This window comes from Leptodactylus fuscus, chromosome 5 (genome assembly GCF_031893055.1).
Source record: "Leptodactylus fuscus isolate aLepFus1 chromosome 5, aLepFus1.hap2, whole genome shotgun sequence".
NCBI lineage: Eukaryota > Metazoa > Chordata > Amphibia > Anura > Leptodactylidae > Leptodactylus > Leptodactylus fuscus.
The window spans coordinates 182,802,915-182,824,708 of NC_134269.1; the positions used below are offsets into that span (position 1 = coordinate 182,802,915).

Genomic DNA, 21,794 nt, shown 5'->3' on the forward strand with positions numbered 1-21,794 from the left:
TCAGGTGGGTGTCTCGAGCTGCGGAATCCACATGAAGATAGGGCATATTGCTTTTTTTTTTTTTTTCCCCCTAGCTGAAAAAAATAAACTGCTAGTGGAAACAAAACTGAGTGACTCCCATTGAAATTAATGAGAGGCATTTTGGCAGGTGGATTTTGAAGCGGAGTCTGACTTTTTTCTCCACCGAAAAGAACAAATACTAGACAGAAGTGCTCCAAACGCAAACCTATTCAAATCAATTGGTTTTAAAACAAACCGTTCAAAATTATCTTGAGCAATTTGAGTGCCAAACTCTGATGTGAACCCAGCCTAAGACTGTAGACAATTGAAAGACCAAAAAACAATTCAGTAACAGTACACTAAACAGGCTCCAGACTTCCACGTTTACTAAATAAGAAAACCAGATTCTAAAATGTGGTTACATCTTACCTATTATCGTGCAGCAGGTCCAAATTTGCAGTCCAGATTAATGGTTAAAACCTATATATGTTTGACAGCCAGCAGACACACTGCTATAAGCATTGTGAGAGGGAAAGCTTTAAACTGGAGATAAATAGTATTGTGCAGCTCTAGAGGTTTAACAAATCTACAGGGAACACTCAAGGGCAAACTTCTAAGGAGGGGACCTAGGGATTTTACATGTCAGCCAGTGTATGGCTAACGTGCAGCAAATCAGCTGTCAGTTACAATTAATTCACGATACATCAAGTCAGTGTAACCTGGAACATATTCAAGTACAATAAATGTACAAATAAACTAAATATTTTTTATATCTAGCCTTTTCCTTATTTAATATAGTAATCCTACAAAATTCCAGTGATCTCCTATACTATAAGACATACAAAGTATTTTTTTTACATTTATGTTTTTCATTTTTTATAGGTGTACCCTTTTTTGCGTGCGCGGACACGCACACACACTCTTGTGTTGCTTGATTCACTCATTTCACTATTCTCTCACTACTTTCAACACGTTCATCACATTCTCACCTTTTTTGGCTTTATGTTTTTTGTGTGATAAATTGTTAATGTCTAAATTTATATATTTTTATGTACACATTTTATTTTATTCTTCCTTCCATTCCCATTCCTCATTTTAGGCATAATTCTGTTAATATATATGGTCTTTATAGCGTTATTGATATATGCACATATTCCCATTAGGCGTTGTGATGCTGATGCGCATGACCAGTAGTATTTTTAAAGGGATCCTATCATTAAAACTCAATTTTTTGTAACGAAGACGAAGGAATAGCCTTAAGAAAGGCTTTACTTCTCCTACCTTTAGATGTCTTCCTTGTGCTGCCATTCGGTAGAAATCCCAGTTTTCGTCAGTATGCAAATTAGTTCTCTCGCTGCATTGGGGGCGGGCCCGAGTGCTCAAACAGTACTGGGGGCATCCCCAATGCTGCAAAAGAACTCTCCAGCGCCACCTCCATTACACAGTAAGTAAGTATCCATTTTCTTGTGGCTTGTGCAGTCGGCTCTGCTCGAGGCCTAGAAGTTTGATCACCAGCGCCGGAAGAAGACGCGTGAAGAGGCCGTTCCTGAAGAAGATGGAGGCGGTGCTGGAGAGTTCTCTCGCAGCATTGGGGACGCCCCCAGTGCTGTTTGAGCGCTGGGGCCCGCCCCCAGTGCTGCAAGAGAACTAATTTGCCTACCGACGAAACCCCGAGATTTCTACCAAACGGCAGCGCCGAGAAGACATCTAAAGGTAGGCGACGAATAGCCTTTCTTAAGGCTATTTCGACGTGTTATCAAGAAAAAAAAGGTGTCCAATGATAGGATCCCTTTAACAAACACTAACTGATGTTAATGTGTCTGTTTTTTTAACTGATCCAGATAGAAAAAAAAAAAGAAAAGAAAAACAGACACACTATCATCATTAGTGTCAGTTACTATCAGTGTTTTTTTTTTTGTTTTGTTTTTTTAATACTGTCCGTTTTTTGTTTGTTTGTTTCTGCTTTCTGAGCATGCGCAAAAAGAAACGGACACAAAAGAACGATGGCTATCAGTTACTGTCCATTATAAGTCTTCTGTCCATTAAGAAAAACATTGAAGTCTATGGGCAACAAAGTCCTATATGTACCGTATTTTGCGAACTATAAGGCGCACTGGACTATAAGGAGCATTACCCGTGAGCGCCTTATAGTCCTGTCTAGGTTCATATATAAGGCGCAGCGCTGTCTGGTGCGCCTTATATATGATTGAAAGCGGCGGCACGCAGACTTTGCCGGCAGCCGCTTAACCCCCCGCTTCTATTCATTTCAATGGCACGCTTCCATTGAAATGAATGGAAGCGCTCGGCACGCGAGGAGATAAGCAGCGGCCGACGGCAAAGTCTGCGTGCCGCTTCCATACATTGCAATGGGAGCGTGCTATTCGAAAAGTATTCGCTCATCTCTAACTTCAATTGTAAGAAGTTACAATTGAAGTTAAAGATGAGCGAATACTATTCGAATAGCACGCTCCCATTGCAATGTATGGAAGCGGAACGCAGACTTTGCCGGCGGCCGCCGCTTAACTCCTCGCGTGCTGCCGTTTCCATCCATATATAAGGCGCACCGGACTATAAGGCGCACTTTCGATTTCTGAGGAAATCTTAGGAGTTTATGTGCGCCTTATAGTCCGGAAAATACGTTAGGATTTTTTGTCCGCTGGAAAAAAAAAACCACTTCAAACGGATTGGGTGTAAACGGACACAAGTTAAATACGAACATTGCTGACTGTCACCAACGGTAGTGTGAACGCCCCCTAAACCTTGGACAACCCCTTCAATGTCTTTTTGTACCAGGCCATAAATGTATAGCATGGCTATTAGCTGTTTTCATACACCATGCGGTAGAATTACAGCATGGCTTTGAAACGTCACCTTAAAACTGTAATGATAGCTGCCACTGTAGCCGTTGTTTTGGGACACTATTTGTCATGGCCTGGTCAAGAAGCTATACATTTGTGATTATTTGAGCATGGTTTTTTTTTCTATATTTTTTTTCAATGTAGCGTGGCGCTGACCAGAACAAGATTTGAAATCATTTTAAGATTCCTGAATTGTGTTGATAATGCTCAGTGTCTTTCATGATAAAACCCCAACTATGATTGTTTATACAATCTTGGGTCTCCAAATGAACATTGCCAAATGTTTCCATTTTTATATCCTCTCTAAGGCAAAGTTTACATATGTGCACTGGTCCAGAAGGTGTCTGTCAAGTTTCTGGCATTTTTATATGGAAACCAAGGGAGAGAAAAGTCCTCTGTGCAGGAGGGTTTCTCTGCTGATTTCTGAGTCTCGAAATGGAGACTTCGGCGCAGACGTGAACCTAGCCTTAATTTATATCACTTAAAGAGGATATTTCATGTCCTTTTACATCGATCATATTATAAGTCAGCTTTACTGGTATCTGCTCCAGTTACTGATATATCAATGCCATTATTTCGGTACAGATATTGTGTCAGAGGGGCCAGCCTTTTGGCTGAGCGTTATCGCAGGGCAGTGAGGAACCTTCTCCCCGATAGTTCACTTCTATAGACTTGTACTGTAAGGGGGAAGGGGCGGCATTCCTCATTGCCCAGCGATGTCGCTGAGGTATAAGGCTGGCCCCTGTGACAATGCAGTAAAATTGGTATTGAAACTAACAGCAACCATATCTCTGCATCTGTGGCAGATAATGGCAAACCTGAATTCAATGCAGTGGTATATACAGCAGCATATGGCACCCACTAAAAAGTTGAGCGGATGACATAGCCACTAGGCCACCACTGTTTCACACAGCAGAACCCTGGTGGCAATGCAAGTATGACTGTGGGCATTTTACTCTTCATATGCTTCACACAATTGCAACTGAGATATCTGAAGAGTGGTGGTACACTGGCACTGCCACAATGCTTGAGATCACAGTCACAGAGACTGACCTGAGGGAAGCAAATCACTTACTATGACAAATTCCCAGGCCTGTCATTAGTACAAATGCACACTGCCAGAAGATAATAGATTTTACCATATACTGCAATACATTAGTACTGCAGGATATTGTATAAGCAACCTGACAAATTTTAGATGGTCATCAATAATAGTTAAGAGGGTTTTTCAGGATGAAACAAAAAATAACCCTTAAATTAAACCACCTCCTCCAATCTAACTTCATATATATATATATATATATATATATATATATATATATATATATATATTTTATTTTTTTTTTATTTTTTTTTTAAATAAAAATCTATAATTACCCGGTCATGTGACCGACCAAGGAACACTTTCTAATAATCCGGTGATGTTTTCCGGAACGGAACCTCACTATTACTCTCCCCCTATCCCCCAACCCCATCATACTTCTGTACCTTCCTTGGATTCCGCGTCAAAATCCTGACCATTTTGCCCCGTGTGAACTAGCTCTTAAGGTATATGGGTGTACTTATTAATCCATTACAAGCACTGACAGACCTTTTTTAAAAAAAAGTAAATAAAATTTTCCTGGAAAACCCCTTTAAGATTACATTTAAATAGTTCCCAACTTTTAAGACAACTTAGCTACATTTCAAAGAGCAAGTAACTGTGCTAATATGTAATGTTATTTAAAATGTGGCTGCATTCTGCCTGAAAAACCTCTTTAGGCCGCGTTACAGAAACACAATTTTTTTTGTTGCAGATTTTGAGAGGACATATATATATATATATATATATACACACACACACACAGTGTTGGCCAATAGTATTAGCACCCCTGCAATTCTGTCAGATAGTACTCATTTTCTTCCAGAAAATGATTCCAAGCACAAACTCTTTGGTATTAATATCTTCATTTATTTTGCTTGCAATGAAAAAACACAAAAGAGAGTGAAAAAAAAAAAAATCATTGATCATTTTACACAAAACTCCAAAAATGGGCGGACAAAAGTATTGGCCCCCTCGCCTAATACTTGGTAGCACAACCTTTAGACAAAATAACTGCGAACAACCGCTTCCGGTAACCAGCAATGAGTTTCTTACAATGCTCTGCTGGAATTTTAGACCATTCTTCTTTGGCAAACTGCTCCAGGTCCCTGAGATGTGAAGGGGGCCTTCTCCAAACTGCCATTTTGAGATCTCTCCACAGGTGATCTATGGGATTCAGGTCTGGACTCATTGCTGGCCACTTTAGAAGTCTCCAGTGCTTTCTCTCAAACCATTCTCTAGTGCAATTTGAAGTGTATTTTGGGTCATTGCCCTGCTAGAAGACCCATGACCTCTGAGGGAGACCCAGCTTTCTCACACTGGGCCCTACATTATGCTGCAAAATTTGTTGGTAGTCTTCAGACTTCATAATGCCATGCACACGGTCAAGCAGTCCAGGGCCAGACGAAGCAAAGCAACCCCAAAACATCAGGGAACCTCTGCCATTGAACACTGTAGGGACCGTGTTCTTTTCTTTGAAGGCCTCTTTTTTTTTCCTGTAAACTCTATGTTGATGCCTTTTCCCAAAAAGCTCTACTTTTGTCTCATCTGACCAGAGAACATTCTTCCAAAACATTTTTGGCTTTCTCAGGTAAGTTTTGGCAAACTCCAGCCTGGCTTTTTTATGTCTCTGGGTAAGAAGTGAGGGTATCCTACCATACAGTCCCTTTTCATTCAGACGCCGACGGATAGTACGGGTTGACACTGTTGTACCCTCGGACTGCAGGGCAGCTTGAACTTGTTTGGATGTTAGTCGAGGTTCTTTATCCACCATCCGCACAATCTTGCGTTGAAATCTCTCGTCAATTTTTCTTTTCCGTCCACATCGAGGGAGGTTAGCCTCGGTGCCATGGGCTTTAAACTTCTTGATGACACTGCGCACGGTAGACACAGGAACATTCAGGGCTTTGGAGATGCACTTGTAGCCTTGAGATTGCTCATGCTTCCTCACAATTTTGCTTCTGAAGTCCTCAGACAGTTCTTTGGTCTTCTTTCTTTTCTCCATGCTCAATGTGGTACACACAAGGACACAGGACAGAGGTTGAGTCAACTTTAATCCATTTCAACTGGCTGCAAGTGGGATTTAATTATTGTCACCACCTGTTAGGTGCCTCAGGTAAGTAACAGGTGCTGTTAATTACACGAATTAGAGAAGCATCACATGATTTTTCAAACAGTGTCAATACTTTGTCCACCCCCTTTTTTATGTTTGGTGTGGAATAATATTCAATTTGGCTTTTTGACAAGTCTTTTTGTGGTTTTTCATTGAAGACAAATTAAATGAAGATAGTAATACCAAAGAATTTGTGATTGCAATCATTTTCTGGAAGAAAATTAGTATTATCTGACAGAATTGCAGGGGTTCAAATACTTTTGGCCAACACTGTGTGTATATATATATATATATATATATATATATATATATATATATATATATCTATATATATATATATATATGTACTCGAGTATAAGCCGACCTGAATATAAGCCAAGGCCCCTAATTTTACCACATAAAAACTAGAAAAACTTATTGACCCGATTGTGAGCCTAGGGGGGGAAATCCACCATTGCAGATAAAAAGTCTGGTCATGTGCATTACAGCTCAGTAACTCCATGTGCCTCATAGTAATAGCAGTTAACCCCTTCATGTCCGTAACATTAACCCCATGTGCCTCACATAAGAATTACTGATATGTGGGACATATGGAAGTACTAATTAGGTATCTTCATAATTAAGGTCCTTTATTAGTAACCCCATGTGTCTCACATATTAGTAATCCTTATATAGGACACACAGGGGTTAATATGAGGGACATGATGGGGTTAACTGCTATTAATGTGAGGCACATGGAGTTATTGAAACTAAATTAATAATCTCAAATGCCTGACATTACTAGGAATAGTAACACCAGCAAGTACCTGTGTTTTACTTTTACTTTACTGTAGCTTCCCCTCCTTGATAGAACAGACATTTTCTATAAGACACAATGAATCCTGGCCATAATGGCCACTGACTTATCTGCAGATGTTACATTCTAGTGGCTATAGGACCTACATGATAAGCCAATCACAGAGCAGTAGCACTAAAGAACCTCCCCCTTCGTATAATTTATGCAGGTCCTTGCAGGTCTCTGTGCTCCGTGGACCCTGACTTGAGTATAACCCGAGGGGAGCTTTCTCAGCATAAAAACTGTGCTGAAAATGTCGGCTTATACTCGAGTATTTAGGTACTTTTACTTCTCCCTTCTGCTCAATCTACTCTTGGCTAGGACTCAAAAAAACGCAACAAAATCTTCAACAAAATTGTGGGGCCTTAGCCTTAAAGTTCCTGCAGTTCATTTCAATTTTCTAGCCAAGGTCCATCCATAGATATATTAGATAGGCAAGATGGCTTCACAGTGAGCAGAGGAGAGTTTTCTGTTCTGCCTTCAAGCAGTGAATGCAGATGAGAGGGGTTGATTCTCCTCACACATATAAATCTGTTCTTCAAAAGCCAAACAGTGCTCCTTCCCTTCTACCTCCTGCTGTGTACCCAAACTGCAGTTTATTCAAACCTGTTTGTCTGACAACACAATTCCACAGTGTCAATGTTACAAACTTCACAGTATACTTTTGCTACAAACCAACCCATAGTTTAATAGACTTCAAACTACAATGCATTCCTGCAATAAATATCCGAACACATGGCTCAGTTTTGGTTACATTTTTCAGCAAACTTATTCTGAGAAGGGATTTAGACCAAAACACTGCTTGTATTTGTTAGTCTTTATGGGTAAGAAATTCTGTCCTCTTATTACTTATTTCACATGTTAGATATTTCTACAACTGCAACGCATAAGAGCATTTTAATAATATATAAGTTTTATATTTTAATATAGGTTTTTCCCTCAGCTTAACACCCATTTGGAGTCCTGTTCTGTGTATTATCTAACAAGTACAGTCAGTTCTAAACAATTTCGTATAAATGAATGGTACAATTTGTAATATATCTTTGCAATATAATAAACTCTGTAATATATCTTATTAAACAAATAAGTCTCCACCTCCATTTTCAGGTGTAGTTAAGAAGAGGGGAGAGTGAACAATCGGACTACTCAAAGTGACAGTCAAATAATTGCTATTACACTCTGCTATTTTGTATGACGGACAGTACTTTTGATACTGATATGTCTACCAAATAAGACACGACAGAATGAGGCAAGAAATCAATTAACTAGCCATCAGCAGCCTCCTCCCGCTTCCATAAGATTTTAAGTGTGAGTCTTGATATGGAGACAGACCTTTATGAAACAGTCTGACTGAAGATAAAGAGCAAGAAAGCAGCTTAATAAATGGTGGAGGAAAAAAGATTTCCTTAATAAGATATTTTACAAAATGTCTTACGTTCACCTGCACTATTCATGTATGTAAAGTTGTTTAAAATTGTATGGATGAATGGTATGCCTGAACATTCAGAGACTCCATTGATGTATTTGAAAGAGTGCTGCCTATACAAATACAGAAATGAAGCAGGGGTTTCCAACATGACAGGTCCCAATCAAGGTTTCAGAACTGAAAACAGCTACATTATAAAAATATTATTTTTCCTTTACAAAGAGAAATGACTTGAACTAAAATTAAATATATGATATGTTCCCTTTAAGGCAATTTCAGCAAGTTATAATATAGAGGTTTATTAAGAATAGCCTTCCTCACCAACTTGCCGAGGAGGAGCACCAACGAAAGGTGGCACAGGTACCGTGCTGACTGGTGGACCAGATGGAGGTACTGGGGTCCTGGTTAACGAAGATGATATTAGAGAAGGCCCCAAAGGTTGCTGGCTCACTGGAGGACCTAAAAATATCACAAATGAGATAAATTGAGAATTTACAATGCAAAATAGGACAATGCAAACCACTGTTGTCCTCAAGATATAACTAGAAATAACATGGAAACAGGGATTGTGTCGTGAAATGTGAAACCTAGGAGGAAAGAGAAGACAGATACAACAAAAAAGGGGAAAAAGAAAAAAAAACGTTTGAACACTAACATGATGTATTTGTAAATGTATATATTTTTAAAAAATCGGCCTACATATTTAGTGAAAGGGTTATTCCAATCTGACAAATTAAGTGGCCATAGAGCAATGATATACCACTTCAATCAATTCACTACTTTTCCTGAACAGTGGTGCTGTGTGAATATGAGCATAACTCATGCAAACTGTGAAGCGGACACCAGAGGTTAGACCCTAAGTCACCATTCACAATATTTATCAGATGGGAATAAACCTTCAGCAGCCAGACAGGTTGATTACAGATCCCACAAAAACTGTGTGTATGTGTAAAATTATATATATTATACACACACACACATACACTGATACAGTGTAAGGGGGCGTTCACACTACCGTCAGTGTCCGACAGGTAGTGTCCGCTCCTAGTGTCCGTTCAAAATCTCGCACGGATATTAGGAGTGGACACTAGCTGTGTCCGTGACACTTGTCATTCATTTAAATGGCGATCGGGTGCGTTCTTTTGCACTCCGTGCCCTTCCTTCACTGTCCGCTTGTAAAGATGTCCGACTTTTCAAGCCGACAGAAAAACCCGACATGTAGGGGTTTTCACCTTGAAAAAGGATGTTGAAGTATGTGTTCTTATATTTAATTGTTTAAATGTTCTATCCATTATATTGTGTTCAGGTCATGAACATTTTTTCATAATCTTCTCACTGTCTGAGATTATATAATTACTTAGAATGTCTCTCTAATACATACTTCAAGTTTTAGACTCTATATTGTATTAACTGGCTCTTTTGCCCCTAAAACCGGTCACAGCTACAATCATCCCACTCGATTAATATTGCATTGGTGCTCTTGGTGATGTAATATATAGCCCATGTGATATATAGCCAGGATAGCTTAACCACTGATCCATTATAAATCAAAGAAGTTACAATAGCACAGGATCAAATATATTTAAAACTTAACATTTAATTTAAGTTTTAAGTAAATTTGATCCTGTGCTATGATCACTTCAAGACTAATGTTGCTATTTTACTAGTAGCATTTAGATTGGCTGTTTCTATCCAAGTGGAAGATAACCTGAGCTTTCTGTTCTCTCATACACATGTGGTGATACTGATGTGCTTAGTTTCTTCTGTTACTTCTTTAACTCCAAGTGTAAGGTTAACGTTCATTTCTGTAATAGTAGTGCACTGTCATGTTGCAGACACAGGAAGCTGGACTTTCAGGTACAGCCTTTTGTACTCCAACTCTGGTGGCTTAATCCCTCAGATGCCATGGCCAATAGCGATCACAGCATTTAGGTGGATGCTATTGATCATGACATCTGAGGGGTTAAGGCACAGAAGTATTGTAGTAAACTGAACTGGGGATCCCAGGTTTTCCCAGGTTTTCCTGAAACCTAGTGGCATAATCTGGGAATATAGCCAAGCCAGAATATCTTCACCAAAAGAAAGAAAGACCAATTAGTAGACAGATGTTTCGAGGTTATTGCCTCTCATCAGTGGGCACTGGGTATCATCATCATCAGTGGGCATCAAAGGGTACTGAAACCGGAAAGATGTTCCCTCCAGCATGCCGTTTTAAAATATAACTTTTAATCCAAAGTGAAGTTAAAAAATGACATGTACATGGAATCCAGTCATTATAAAAACAAGGAACAAAAGCTTATCGCGTTTCGGGAATAAAGTATGCTTCCCTTAGTCATAGCTATGACTAAGGGAAGCATATTTTATTCCCGAAACGCGTCAGCTTTTGTTCCTTGTTTTTATCATAGAAGCAGCCTCTACTTCTAGAGACGTAGTACCCCTGCTTACACACATCTATCCATCCAACTCCAGTGATGAGTCAGAGAATCCCAAATCAGCAATGAAGTAGAAGGGAATCAGTAATATTACTTTTTCTCCACTACTGTAAACAAACAAAAAAAACAAACATGCAACTGTACTTGGATGTACTTAACACACTACCTGGACTAATAACACTGTCTTGATGAGGTGGAACCCCAAAAGAAGCCCCATGCTGCTGAGTATTGGGAGGCTGTGAATTTCCAAGTGTTGATGGTGGGGCAGGAGCTACACCTGCTGTGGATGATGTGTGATTTGTCATAAGGTGACCCTGTGCAAGACTTAAGGGTGTTGGAAAATACTGCCAGCTTGACTGGGTTAGCTGGCCTCCATGAGGATGACTGCTGCCTACTGATGCTGGTGGTCCAACCAATTTCTGAGGGGAAGAGGAATTCCTTGATAAAGATTCCGTATTTGCAAATGTTTGCGCTGGTGATGTTCCCAGTGTTGTTCTATTCAAACCCTGGCTAGATCCTTGAAGAGTTCTTTGTTGTGGAACAGTCTGAGATCCACCATAGTTATACAGTCCAGACCCTGCTTGCAGAGGAACTTTGGATGACATTTGTTGCGAGTAAGAGCCTGGAGGTATAGAACCATAGCCCTGTCCCAATGGCTGCTGTGGTAAGTACATCATGGGGTTTTGAAGAGGACCTTGGGAAGAGAAAACACATTTTTAAGATGTCATTGACAATAATATACACAGAGGCAAATCATAATAAATCAACTTACTACACTAGTAACAGAATCAAATAACAAGATAGTGGGTCAGCCAGATGCTCCTCCTTATGAGAAGCCTACACACAGCTATCAAATAAGACCCTTTTACTTAAGTGCTGTGGAAAAAAAAACGGTGTATGGCAGTTTTTTTTTTCTTGCTTATTCAACTGATCCAAATGCTCGCATCTATCATAGATGTGTTTTTTTTGCCCCTAATGTCTACATAAAAACTCCAACCAACACAGGAACATTTCCACGTGGACAGAAAAGGTGCAAAACCTGCCCTCACATACTGACCACTGACAGGATAGAGACACCAAACTCTAATAGGGAATCTGAGGTACGTTCACCTGTAACACATCTAATGTAGTGTATTTAATAATGTGCACCAAATGTTCCACTGAAAATCTGTATGTCGGAGAGACCGGTCAGAAGCTCAGAATGAGAATGAACGCACATTGCCATACAATTAGAGAACAGAGAATGGACCTTCCCATTCCAAAACATTTCTGCAATGAAGATCATAATATCACCAATGACATGAAAATTTTGATTTTAAGAGGGAAATTTTAAATCAAGGAAACAGAGACGGATTCATGAATACAAGAGCATGACCCTATCTAACACTCTGGAGAATGGAATGAATGTCTCACATCGGTACATGTCATGTTATAGAAATCACTGAACTAAGCCATAAAGATAAGAACCTGAACACTGTGAATTGTTTACACGTATATACTAATAAGCCTCTTCTCCTCATCCCTCTCCCTCCTGAAATCCTATCTCTATGTGTCCTGTTGTACATAAATATGCAGCCTTCAGAAATTCTTCTTCTTATCTGAAGAAGAAGCCAAAGAGCTTCAAAACGTTATATTCTGTCATCATTATGAGTTAGCCATTAAAAAAAGTATCATCTACTGAATACTCAAGTTTTTTGTTTTTTATTTTTCATACCCACTGGCTAACACAGTACAAAAACAAACATTTTCTTCTTTATACCAGGATGTAAATAGGGAAACAATCAAAAACAGCAAGCATGTGAGAAAGGACAGGAAAAAAAGTAGGACAGACAAAAAATGATTTTGGAGCATTTTTACCGCAAACAGTCTCGCACAAAAAATGCACTATTTTTGTGCTGGAAAATTGAGGTGGAAATTTTAATAGATTCCTCTCACCATGTATTAGCTGCTGTCATTTATCAGTCCAGAGTAATGGATGGAAAATAAAATATCAGACAGACAATTAACTTTTTCTGCTAGTGGAAAAAAAAAAAAAAAAAAAGCTAGCGGCACCCATTGAAGTCTATGGAAGGCTTCATTTCAGCGTGAAATATTCTACGTGGAAAATAAAGCTAGTTGAGCCCATTGAAATCAATGGGAGGCTTTTTTTCAGCGTGAAAAATTCAGCACCAAATAAAGCGCCATTTTCCTCCGTGTAAATGGACGCTAAAAGGTTCATCATCACTGCCCCAAGCTATCTTTATAGGATGGAATAGCACCAAGTTTCATGACAGGTGTTTGTACTCTAATCCATCCCTCCCCTTAATTACCTTGGTTGCCCTCCTCTGCACCTGCTCTTGCTCAGCTATCGCATATGTGGTCTGACCAGCGATTTGTATAGAGGCAAATGTCCTTGTCATGAGCATCTATTCCAGTCTTGATGAATCCCATTATTTTATTTGTCTTGGCGGCAGCTGTCTGGAGCTGATTGATACAATTACATTTTCTGTCCACCAATATCACCAAGGTGTTTTTTGGGGTTTTTTTTAATGTGACAAAAAAAAAAAAAAAAAAAAAAAAAAGTTGCTACTTTTCCACTCTAGCAAAGGGGTGGGGTAACATATCAAGACAGAATTGTGAGAGAGAACGGTGCAATAAATTTATCAAAGTGCAATATTTGATACATTTGGTACAAAAAGCAGAATCAACAAAACTGAATTTAGAAGTACCAGTATTTGGGCCAGGTGATATATATCCTGGTCAATTTTTTTCCTTGATAGTAGGTCTGAATTTGAATGAATATAATGGCACTTTTCCCCATCAATAAAATCAAAAGGATCATAAACTAATTTCTTTTTTTTTTTTTTTTTTAAATGTAGATTGTGAGCCCCACATAGAGCTCACAATGTACATTTTTCCCTATCAGTATGTCTTTTTTTGGAATATGGGATGGAAATCCATGCAAACACGGGGAGAACATACAAACTCCTTGCAGATGGTTTTTTGCCCATGGCGGGATTTGAACACCAGGACTCCAGCACTGCAAGGCTGCAGTGCTAACCACTGAGCCACCGTGTGGCCCCCATAAACTAATTTCTATGCATTTTTAGAAATATTTTCTATGTAAATCTCTTTTGTCAACTGCTTGCACAGTTTAATACACGTCTAACATCCTTCATTATAGTACGACAGATGTTTAGTATTTCAATATGGCTTTTGTTTTACACAGTGAAGATTCAGTAACGCCCTCAATGAAAGCCTTCTCTGATATCGGGCATTAAGGATACAGCAAAAGACTACCTACTAGCTAGAGCAGGGGTGGGCAATTAATTTTCCCATGGGGCCACATAAGAAATTAAAACTAGTCTAGAGGGCCGCGCTATGGAAAATTTAGCTCCACCCACTTCTATGTTGACTCCGCCCATCCCAATCATCTTTCCATGTTCCCCCACACAGTATAATCCTCCTACAGTCACCCATATATTATATATCCCCACATTATAACGTTCCCCTCCAACTGCCCCCCAGTATTACGTCCCTCTCCTGCTGCCCCAGTTTCATGTCCCCCCTCCATCTCTGCCCCAGTATAACATTCCCCTTCCATCTCTGCCCCTAGGTTACTGAGAGACAGACACACACACTCTCTCCACACTGCATCTCACATTCCCCTCCCCTCTCAGTATCTCAGGAAACACACACCACGTCTCCATCTTCTTGCACTGTACTGCCGGCACTAAGACACGCCTCCCTAGTCACGTGACGTCTGACATCACACACAGGTCCTCTCTACAGTAGTACAAGCTTTCCCCGGTCACTCCCTGCAGTTACTGCAGTTATAAGAGCAGGGGGTGATCGGGGCAAAGTTTCTTAAGTAAAACACTAAAGAGACATAGCGGGACATGCAGGGAGCTGCGCGGGACCAGAGTATAAAAGTGGGACACGCAGGGAGCTATACTTTTTTTCCCACAAGCTATGCAGGCCGGACAGAATCAGTCAGAGGGCCGGATATGACCCGCGGGCCATACATTGCCCAAGTCTGAGCTAGCGGATAAAAAAAAAAAGCAAGCGGCTCCAAGTGAAGTCAATGGGAGCCATTTTTGCAGGCGGATTCCACGTCAAAATCCGCCTGCAAAAAACTCTTTGTGAACATACCCTTAGGTAGAAAAGTTTTCCGCCGTGGCTAGCCGCGACATTCCGTTGCAGCATCCTGCTCCTGATTAGGCCCGAATGAATGGGCCTTAACAGGAGCGTGTCTCAGCCGTGGAACACACGGCAAGATAGGGCATGTCGCTTCTTTTTTACACTAGCTAGCTAGCGGGGAAAAAAAGCGAGCGGCTCCCATTTAAGTGAATGGGAGCCTCTTTTGCAGGCGGAATTTGAGGCGGAATCCGCATCAAAAACTCCGGGTGAACATACCCTAAAAGAAGTCTGCACTAAAACAACCTGAAAAAATTATCTATCACAGAAAATAACAATTGCACAGAACTGAAGTAAAGTGGGTACAAAAGTGGTCATATCAACACTGTAATAAGCTATAGAAAATACAGTAGCAGTGCAAGTGTCATAGTATAGTAAAATAGTAAAAGGTTTGATAATGTATAAAAGTGCACAACCAAGTGGACCTCAGCTCATGTGATTGCGCCGATAGGCAGGAACAGAGTGAGTTATGAGTGAGTTATGCACTGTTAGGGTGCATTCACACTGAGGAAAATGGCGCCAAATTTGGTGTGGAATCCGCGTCAGATTCAGCCCTGAAAAAAAAAGGCCTCCCATTGATTTCAATGGTTTCAATGGTTTCCAGAAGAAAAAGAAACCCATTGAAGTCAATGTGAGGCTAATTTTTCAACGCTGAATCTGACCCGGATTCCTCTACAAATTCAGCATCATTTTCCTCTGTGTGAATGCACCCATACACAGATGTAAGTAATTGGTTGTTTATATATGTACAGAGTTACGCAGTATCAAGAGATATAGTATGACACTTCCACTTTGCAATATTTTTTTTTTTATATAGCTCACTGTATTACAGCGCTAATATGACGATTACATTCATGTACGCTCTGTGCACTTTAATTATAGCTGATAAGAGTAAGTAATTGGAATTGCTTTTAGCCCTATACATCCTATGTTCGATCTGGTATGTTGCTTGAGCAAGGTTTCGGCTCAGAAATTGCACTATTGGTGAATAAAGTACCCATCACTATTGAAGCATGGACTCTTTTCAGGAAACGTCTACCTAAATGCGACAACATACCGTATATACTCGAGCATAAGCCAACCCGAATATAAGCAGAGGCCCCTAATTTTACCTAAAAAAACTGGGAAAACTTATTGACTCGTGTATAAGCCGGGGGGGGGGGGAATGCAGCAGCTACTGGAAAATTTAAAAAATTAAAATGGCCGGAGTTTTTGGGTGCAGTAGTTGCTGGGTGCTGGGAGGGGGTGTTTTAGTTGTCTGTCTGCCACTACGCCGAGCTTGAGGACTGGGTTTTTTTCCCCCCCACTTGGAATTCAGCCTGATGGAATTCAGCCTGGCTGTAGTCAGGCTGAATTCCGAGTGGGGGGGGGGGGGGAACAGTCTCAGGGAAGGGGCAGTTAGACAACTTTTTTTTTTTTTTTTTTCCCAGCTACGGCGTTTACTGTACAGGAAAAATATTTTTATAGATTTGTAGAGCGGGCATTTTCGGACACAGGGATACCTAACGTGTATGTGTTTCACAGTATTGGTTATTAATTATATGTGTTCTAGGGAAAGGGGGAGGATTTGAATTTTTAATACTTTATTTTTTTTATTTTTTTTTTCATTTATTAGACTCTCTAGGGGTCTTGAGCCCCAGGGGATCTGATCACTAATGCAATGCATTGCAATGCTAATGCATTGCAATACATTGCAAAAATCGTCATTTCTTTTGCAGGCAGGCTCTAGAGCAGCCTGCAAAAGAAAAGCACTGCAGGCCAAGGAGCCTTTACAGAAACACTGAAGGGAATTCCCGGCAGGAGTGCTGAGGGCCGGACCCGAATGAGAACCTCAGCTGGCCGGACCCAAAGAGGAACTGCAACCGGCCGCCGGCAGGAGCTCTGCCTGAAGAATGAGCATGTCCGTTCTTTTTTACAGGAACCGGAACAAACGGCTCCTGGAAAAAAGAACTGACCGGCTCCCATTGATTTCAATGGGAGCCGTCTTTTTGGTCAGGGATTTGAGGCGGATACAGCCTCAAAATCCTGTCCAAAATACCCTGTTGTGAACTCAGCCTTACGGGCGCCGGCGATCCTCCCCAAAATGGCAGGTATCTCAGGCGCAGTACGCTCGCGAACTTCTTCATTCCGGAAGAAAAGAAGATGAAGGCGGGGAAGAGTGAGGACAGGAGGGCATCGCTGGAAGAAGAAAGAAGAGGAAGGTGTGACAGCAAGATGACGTCGGACTGTGGAGGACTGCCCACCATGCACAATAGGCATGAGTTACAAATATATTTTTATGGTTTTATTTTAAAACAGGGGGTTTAAAATAACATTTGCGGTGCCTGAATAGCCTTTTTAAAGGCTATTCGTGCATATGTGGGGCTCTATCAGCATAATTTTGTCGAGAGAGCCCCTTTAACCAACTTTCTACCATATTACATAATATGAAATGAAAACGGCACAGGGAGAAGGATGACAACACAGGGAAAGAGGAAGACACAACTAAAACGGCAGACATTTGTCAGGATTAGCGCACAGACCAGCTCTGTAACTTATTCTGCTCATCCCACGAGAAGTGACACGAGCTGCTATTCTAGATTGGTCACAGCAGCCACTACTGGTACAGCTGTACAGACCGATGAATGACTGCGATGAGAGAGGTGGGACAATCAACATCATTCCCACATACACAGTAGTGATTGTTTTTATCTATAGCACCATTCACTACCATATGCCTCCTAACCTTGTGATATAGATCATTGAATTTGCGTTCAGAAAGTTACTATTGTAATAATGCTAGAGGTCACTATTTAAGCACAGAAACCATTATTATAACTGTCTTTCATGTATAAAGAGTGAATTTCATGTTTTACAACAATCATGGCATGGTAAAAAAAAATACATGTTCCTTATATTTGAGTTAGGGCTCGTTCACATCAGCGTTCGGGTCTCCGTAGTTCAGGTTTCCGTTTCCTGCCTAAAACAGAGGCAGAAGACGGAAACCTGCAGGAGTCTCTCTCACCCATTCATTTGAATGGGTGAGAGAGATGTACGGCCGTGAGCGTCGGTGAGCGTTTTAGGCTCTCCGCCGCGAAACCGGGTTTTATAATCCGGACACAGAGTCGGACATGCAGTACTCTGTGTCCGGATAAAAAAAATCCGATTTCGCGGCGGAGAGCATAAAACGCTCACCGCCGCACCCGGTCTGAGCTTTCCGACTTCTGGCACGCAGAAGACGGAAAGCTCAGAACTGACAGGAGAACGCTAGTGTGAACCTAGCGTCAGCATAATCATAGGAATACCAAACTTATTTCCTTTTTTGTAATGTTTTAATACCTTTACAAAAATCCATAACTTTGAAAAATTCAAAAATTATTTTATTCGCCATAATTTGACACCTCTAACTTTTTAGTTTTATCCATATCATTTTAGGGAATTTCCAACATTTCAAGCACTTTTTATTCAATCTTTTTAGGAGGCAAAAGGGCCATTTTAAACTTTTTTCCGCTAGGGCGTTCACCATATGGCTCCAAATGGGAACAATTTTTTTTTTTTTTTTTTTTGCAAAGTTTGGGATTTTTTTTTTAAGGGGTTAAAATGTAAAACAACAACATCAAAATAAATAAATACGTTTGTCATCCATGGAATCATACCAATCCATAGAATGCATTCGACATATCTTTTTGGCTGCACAGTGAATTCCGTAGAAACAAAGCTTGTGAGAAAATTGCACAGACACAGTTTTTCTCCAATTACAACCCAACCTGAATTTTTTTTCCTCAGCATATCACACAAAATACTAAATGGTATCAAAGTACAATTTGTCCCACAAACATTAAGCCCTCATATGACTGGCTCTGAACAGAGTGGAGTGCTTTCCGAGCATTGGAGTGCTTTCGCTGTCCACGGCTGCAAAACCGGACAAGAATAGGACCTGTCCCGATTTTTGTGGCTCAAATTGTTGGCCCACACACTAATCTGTGTAATACATAATGTCATAAGCGTGAGCCAACACAAATTAATGGGTCAGTGTGCTATCCAGATTTTTCCAGGATAGCACACTGACCCATTCATTTGTGTGGGCCAACAATTTGAGCCACAAAACCAGGGACAGGTCCTATCCTTGTTCGGTTTTGCAGCCGTGGACTGCGAAAGCACTCCAATGCTCGGGCTTCACACAGATAATATCCGTGTGCCGCACTTGAACCGACTGTGCTGTTCTATCATGGTCATGCTTTGGCTGAATCTCTAAGGATTTGTGATTCTGTTCTTTTCAACTCTGCCAGAAGAACATTGTAATAACATTTTAACACCTTTCATCCATAGGCATTTTTTAGTGTTTGACTCCACGCCTTCCAAACCCCTAACTTTTTTAGTTTTCTGTTCACAGAGCCAGTCAAATCTGGATAGCACACTGACCTAGCCTACGGTCGGGTGCAAGGGACCTAAACCTGTAACCTGAGGTAAGAGGATTGACAACAGAATTTCTTCTCTCTCTTCACGAAGATGGGCTTTCAGTGGATTTATCCAATGGAACATGTAACAGGTTACATGTGTAGTGGACATGTTTGCTTTAAAGGGGTTGCCCAGGTCGTGTTTTCTAGTTAAAGAATGGGTTGGTGGGTACAGTATATGTAAGACCACTGCGAGATCATTTCAAAGTGGTACCCAGTGAAGAATTTGCTTGAAAAAGTGGTCTTTGGTTGGATAAAGGAATGAACTGCTAATAGAATGGAAGTTTCCTTAGAGTATAATGGGAGGAATATAGATTCCTAAAAAAAAAAAAAAAAATCTGTCTCTAAGGGGAAGATCTTCTCAAAGGGTTAGTCTTCTGGTAAGGATTCACTGTATATAATATGTACTTATCTATATAACATCTCATATACGCACATATATATTTATGTAGAACAGCACCTGAAAGCAGTGTATTAGAGGTACAGTCCCATTCACAATCAACACACAACTACTGGGACACATTTATGAGAAATAAAACAAGTGTCATGAACCTATGACAGTCACTCCATAACCAAAAACAACCCCTTGTGTGAACATGGCATAATAAAATAAGACAGCACAAAAAGAAAGACAAAAAAACAAAACAACAATTATAATCCATGGATTGGATCATGCGACTAATACTACCCATAGTTATATAACCAAGAATTCTAAGCAAAATATGAACAAAGTGTAAAGCACTAGACCCCCAAAAATAAGTTCATTATGTACAAAGCAATAACTACAGTATAGTCCCAAGATGACAAGTTCTTACAGGGCCCACATTCACTTGTTAGAACATTTGGATTCATTCATACCTATTCTACTGGAAATGAAGTGACTGGTTTGTCATATGCAACAGTCAGTGTCCAAAGGTGACAGCTTGAGCAACAAGCTGCACAAGAAACACTGTGACCTTTGGTCAGCACAACCTAAAGTAAGTCCAGCTACAGCCACAGATACGCTACCAGCTCTATACATGCCATATATGTCTAGAAGACCAATCGAAGCCCCCTCCCCCCTGAACCTACTTTAATTTCAAGAGTCACCTCTTACGCAACACACGGTATTACGGGAACAGTTACTGTGACCCCCCCCCAAGGAGCAACACACCGGGTTAGTGACCCCAAAACATCAGTCCCTGTGCTTACCATTAGAGTAGGGCGGCCCTGATCCCCCATTTTGGGAGTTGCACCCAGCGTTGGACATGGTGGTTGAGCCCTAAGAAGAAGGGAGGGTTAGAGAGGATATACCAGCTCGGAGATACTGGATAGGAGACAGCTGCAAATGGAGAATTTAGCCGATCATCGTGGCTCTTCGGGACCGGTGTCCGGACGAAGCAGGCCTAAGTTCTTGGCGATAACGCAAGAATATAGCGCTGGGTATTAGGTAGCAGGAAGTGCAGAGTCCCAGCCCCGGGGTGACCTGACGCATGCGCGCTTAGTACACGTGGCACTTCCTGTACGTGTTCCCTTCGCAGTTCACTATACTGTTTGGTGCTGGCGCTGTTCCGATGAATGTGTGGCACTGTTTGTGCGGGAGGGTGCCTAGGCGTCTGATATCACAGCACTGGTTGCTGTATGTCATGCTGACGGTGACAAACCTCTGTCTATGGGACAGTGCTGTGCCCGTGTACAAACAGCCACTGACAGCTGTGGCGGTAGACTGACATATGTAGCACTGTGCTCCAAATGGCGCCAGGACACGAGGTTGGCGTACATGGTACTGAATGGTCTTTCCCATAGCAGTGTCCTCAGCGTCTGGCCGTGTCTACAATGTATAGGAAAATGCTCATGTACAGTAGGTTAGTAGGGCAATACAAGTGTGCGGGTCTACTGTGTGGACTGAGTTGTGCGACACATTAGGACTCAGCCATTCCTAACGGCACAGGTGAACTTTTCATGTATTCACTACCCACAAGCCTCAGCTATTTTTTTCACGATTGACGCAGTTCTGTCAGTGACCTCTCCCATGTCAGGTACGGCAGTTTCATTTTATTTACACCATCATGGCAGATGAAGGTTGAGTAGTTTGCTTAGTCATTCACATAAGTCACTAAAACAGGATCTCTAGTCTCTGAACCCTCTACCTATGTCAGGCCTTTTTTTTTATTATTATTATTGACTGCAGCATTAGGTACTAGAGTTAGCATCTGTTTTGGCATCGACTTAAAGTCATTTGCTCTTAAAGGGGTTGTCCCATCACAAGGATCCTATCTATACTGCTGGTTAATGTGGATGTAAGACTTTTCCTAAATACATTGCTTCAGCAAAACTGCTTTGTTTGTCCACTATCTTACTTTATTCAATTCATTGTTGACACAGCCCTTGACTTATCTGCTCGAAAGTCAAGGGCTGCTCTGAGGGAGGTGGTAAGTGCACGGGAGCCAGCCTGTGT

General features: G+C 40.9%; 1 protein-coding gene across 3 annotated transcripts in view; it reads right to left on the reverse strand.

The window, feature by feature from the left end:
* Positions 1–20,822, reverse strand: part of SEC24A (SEC24 homolog A, COPII component) — a 90,484-nt gene extending 69,662 nt beyond the window's left edge. Inside the window, exons 1-3 of one of the 3 annotated variants that reach the window (XM_075274824.1) lie at positions 20,549–20,822; positions 10,912–11,439; positions 8,635–8,772 (exon numbers count right to left, since the gene is read on the reverse strand). In XM_075274824.1, the coding sequence (XP_075130925.1) occupies positions 8,635–8,772; positions 10,912–11,439; positions 20,549–20,606 (724 nt within the window). In that variant the 5' untranslated portion in view covers positions 20,607–20,822. Of the gene's footprint in view, positions 1–8,634; positions 8,773–10,889; positions 11,440–20,548 lie in introns of all 3 variants that reach the window. The other 2 variants (XM_075274823.1, XM_075274825.1) reach the window with 2 other exon arrangements.
* Between the last annotated feature and the right edge of the window lie 972 nt (positions 20,823–21,794).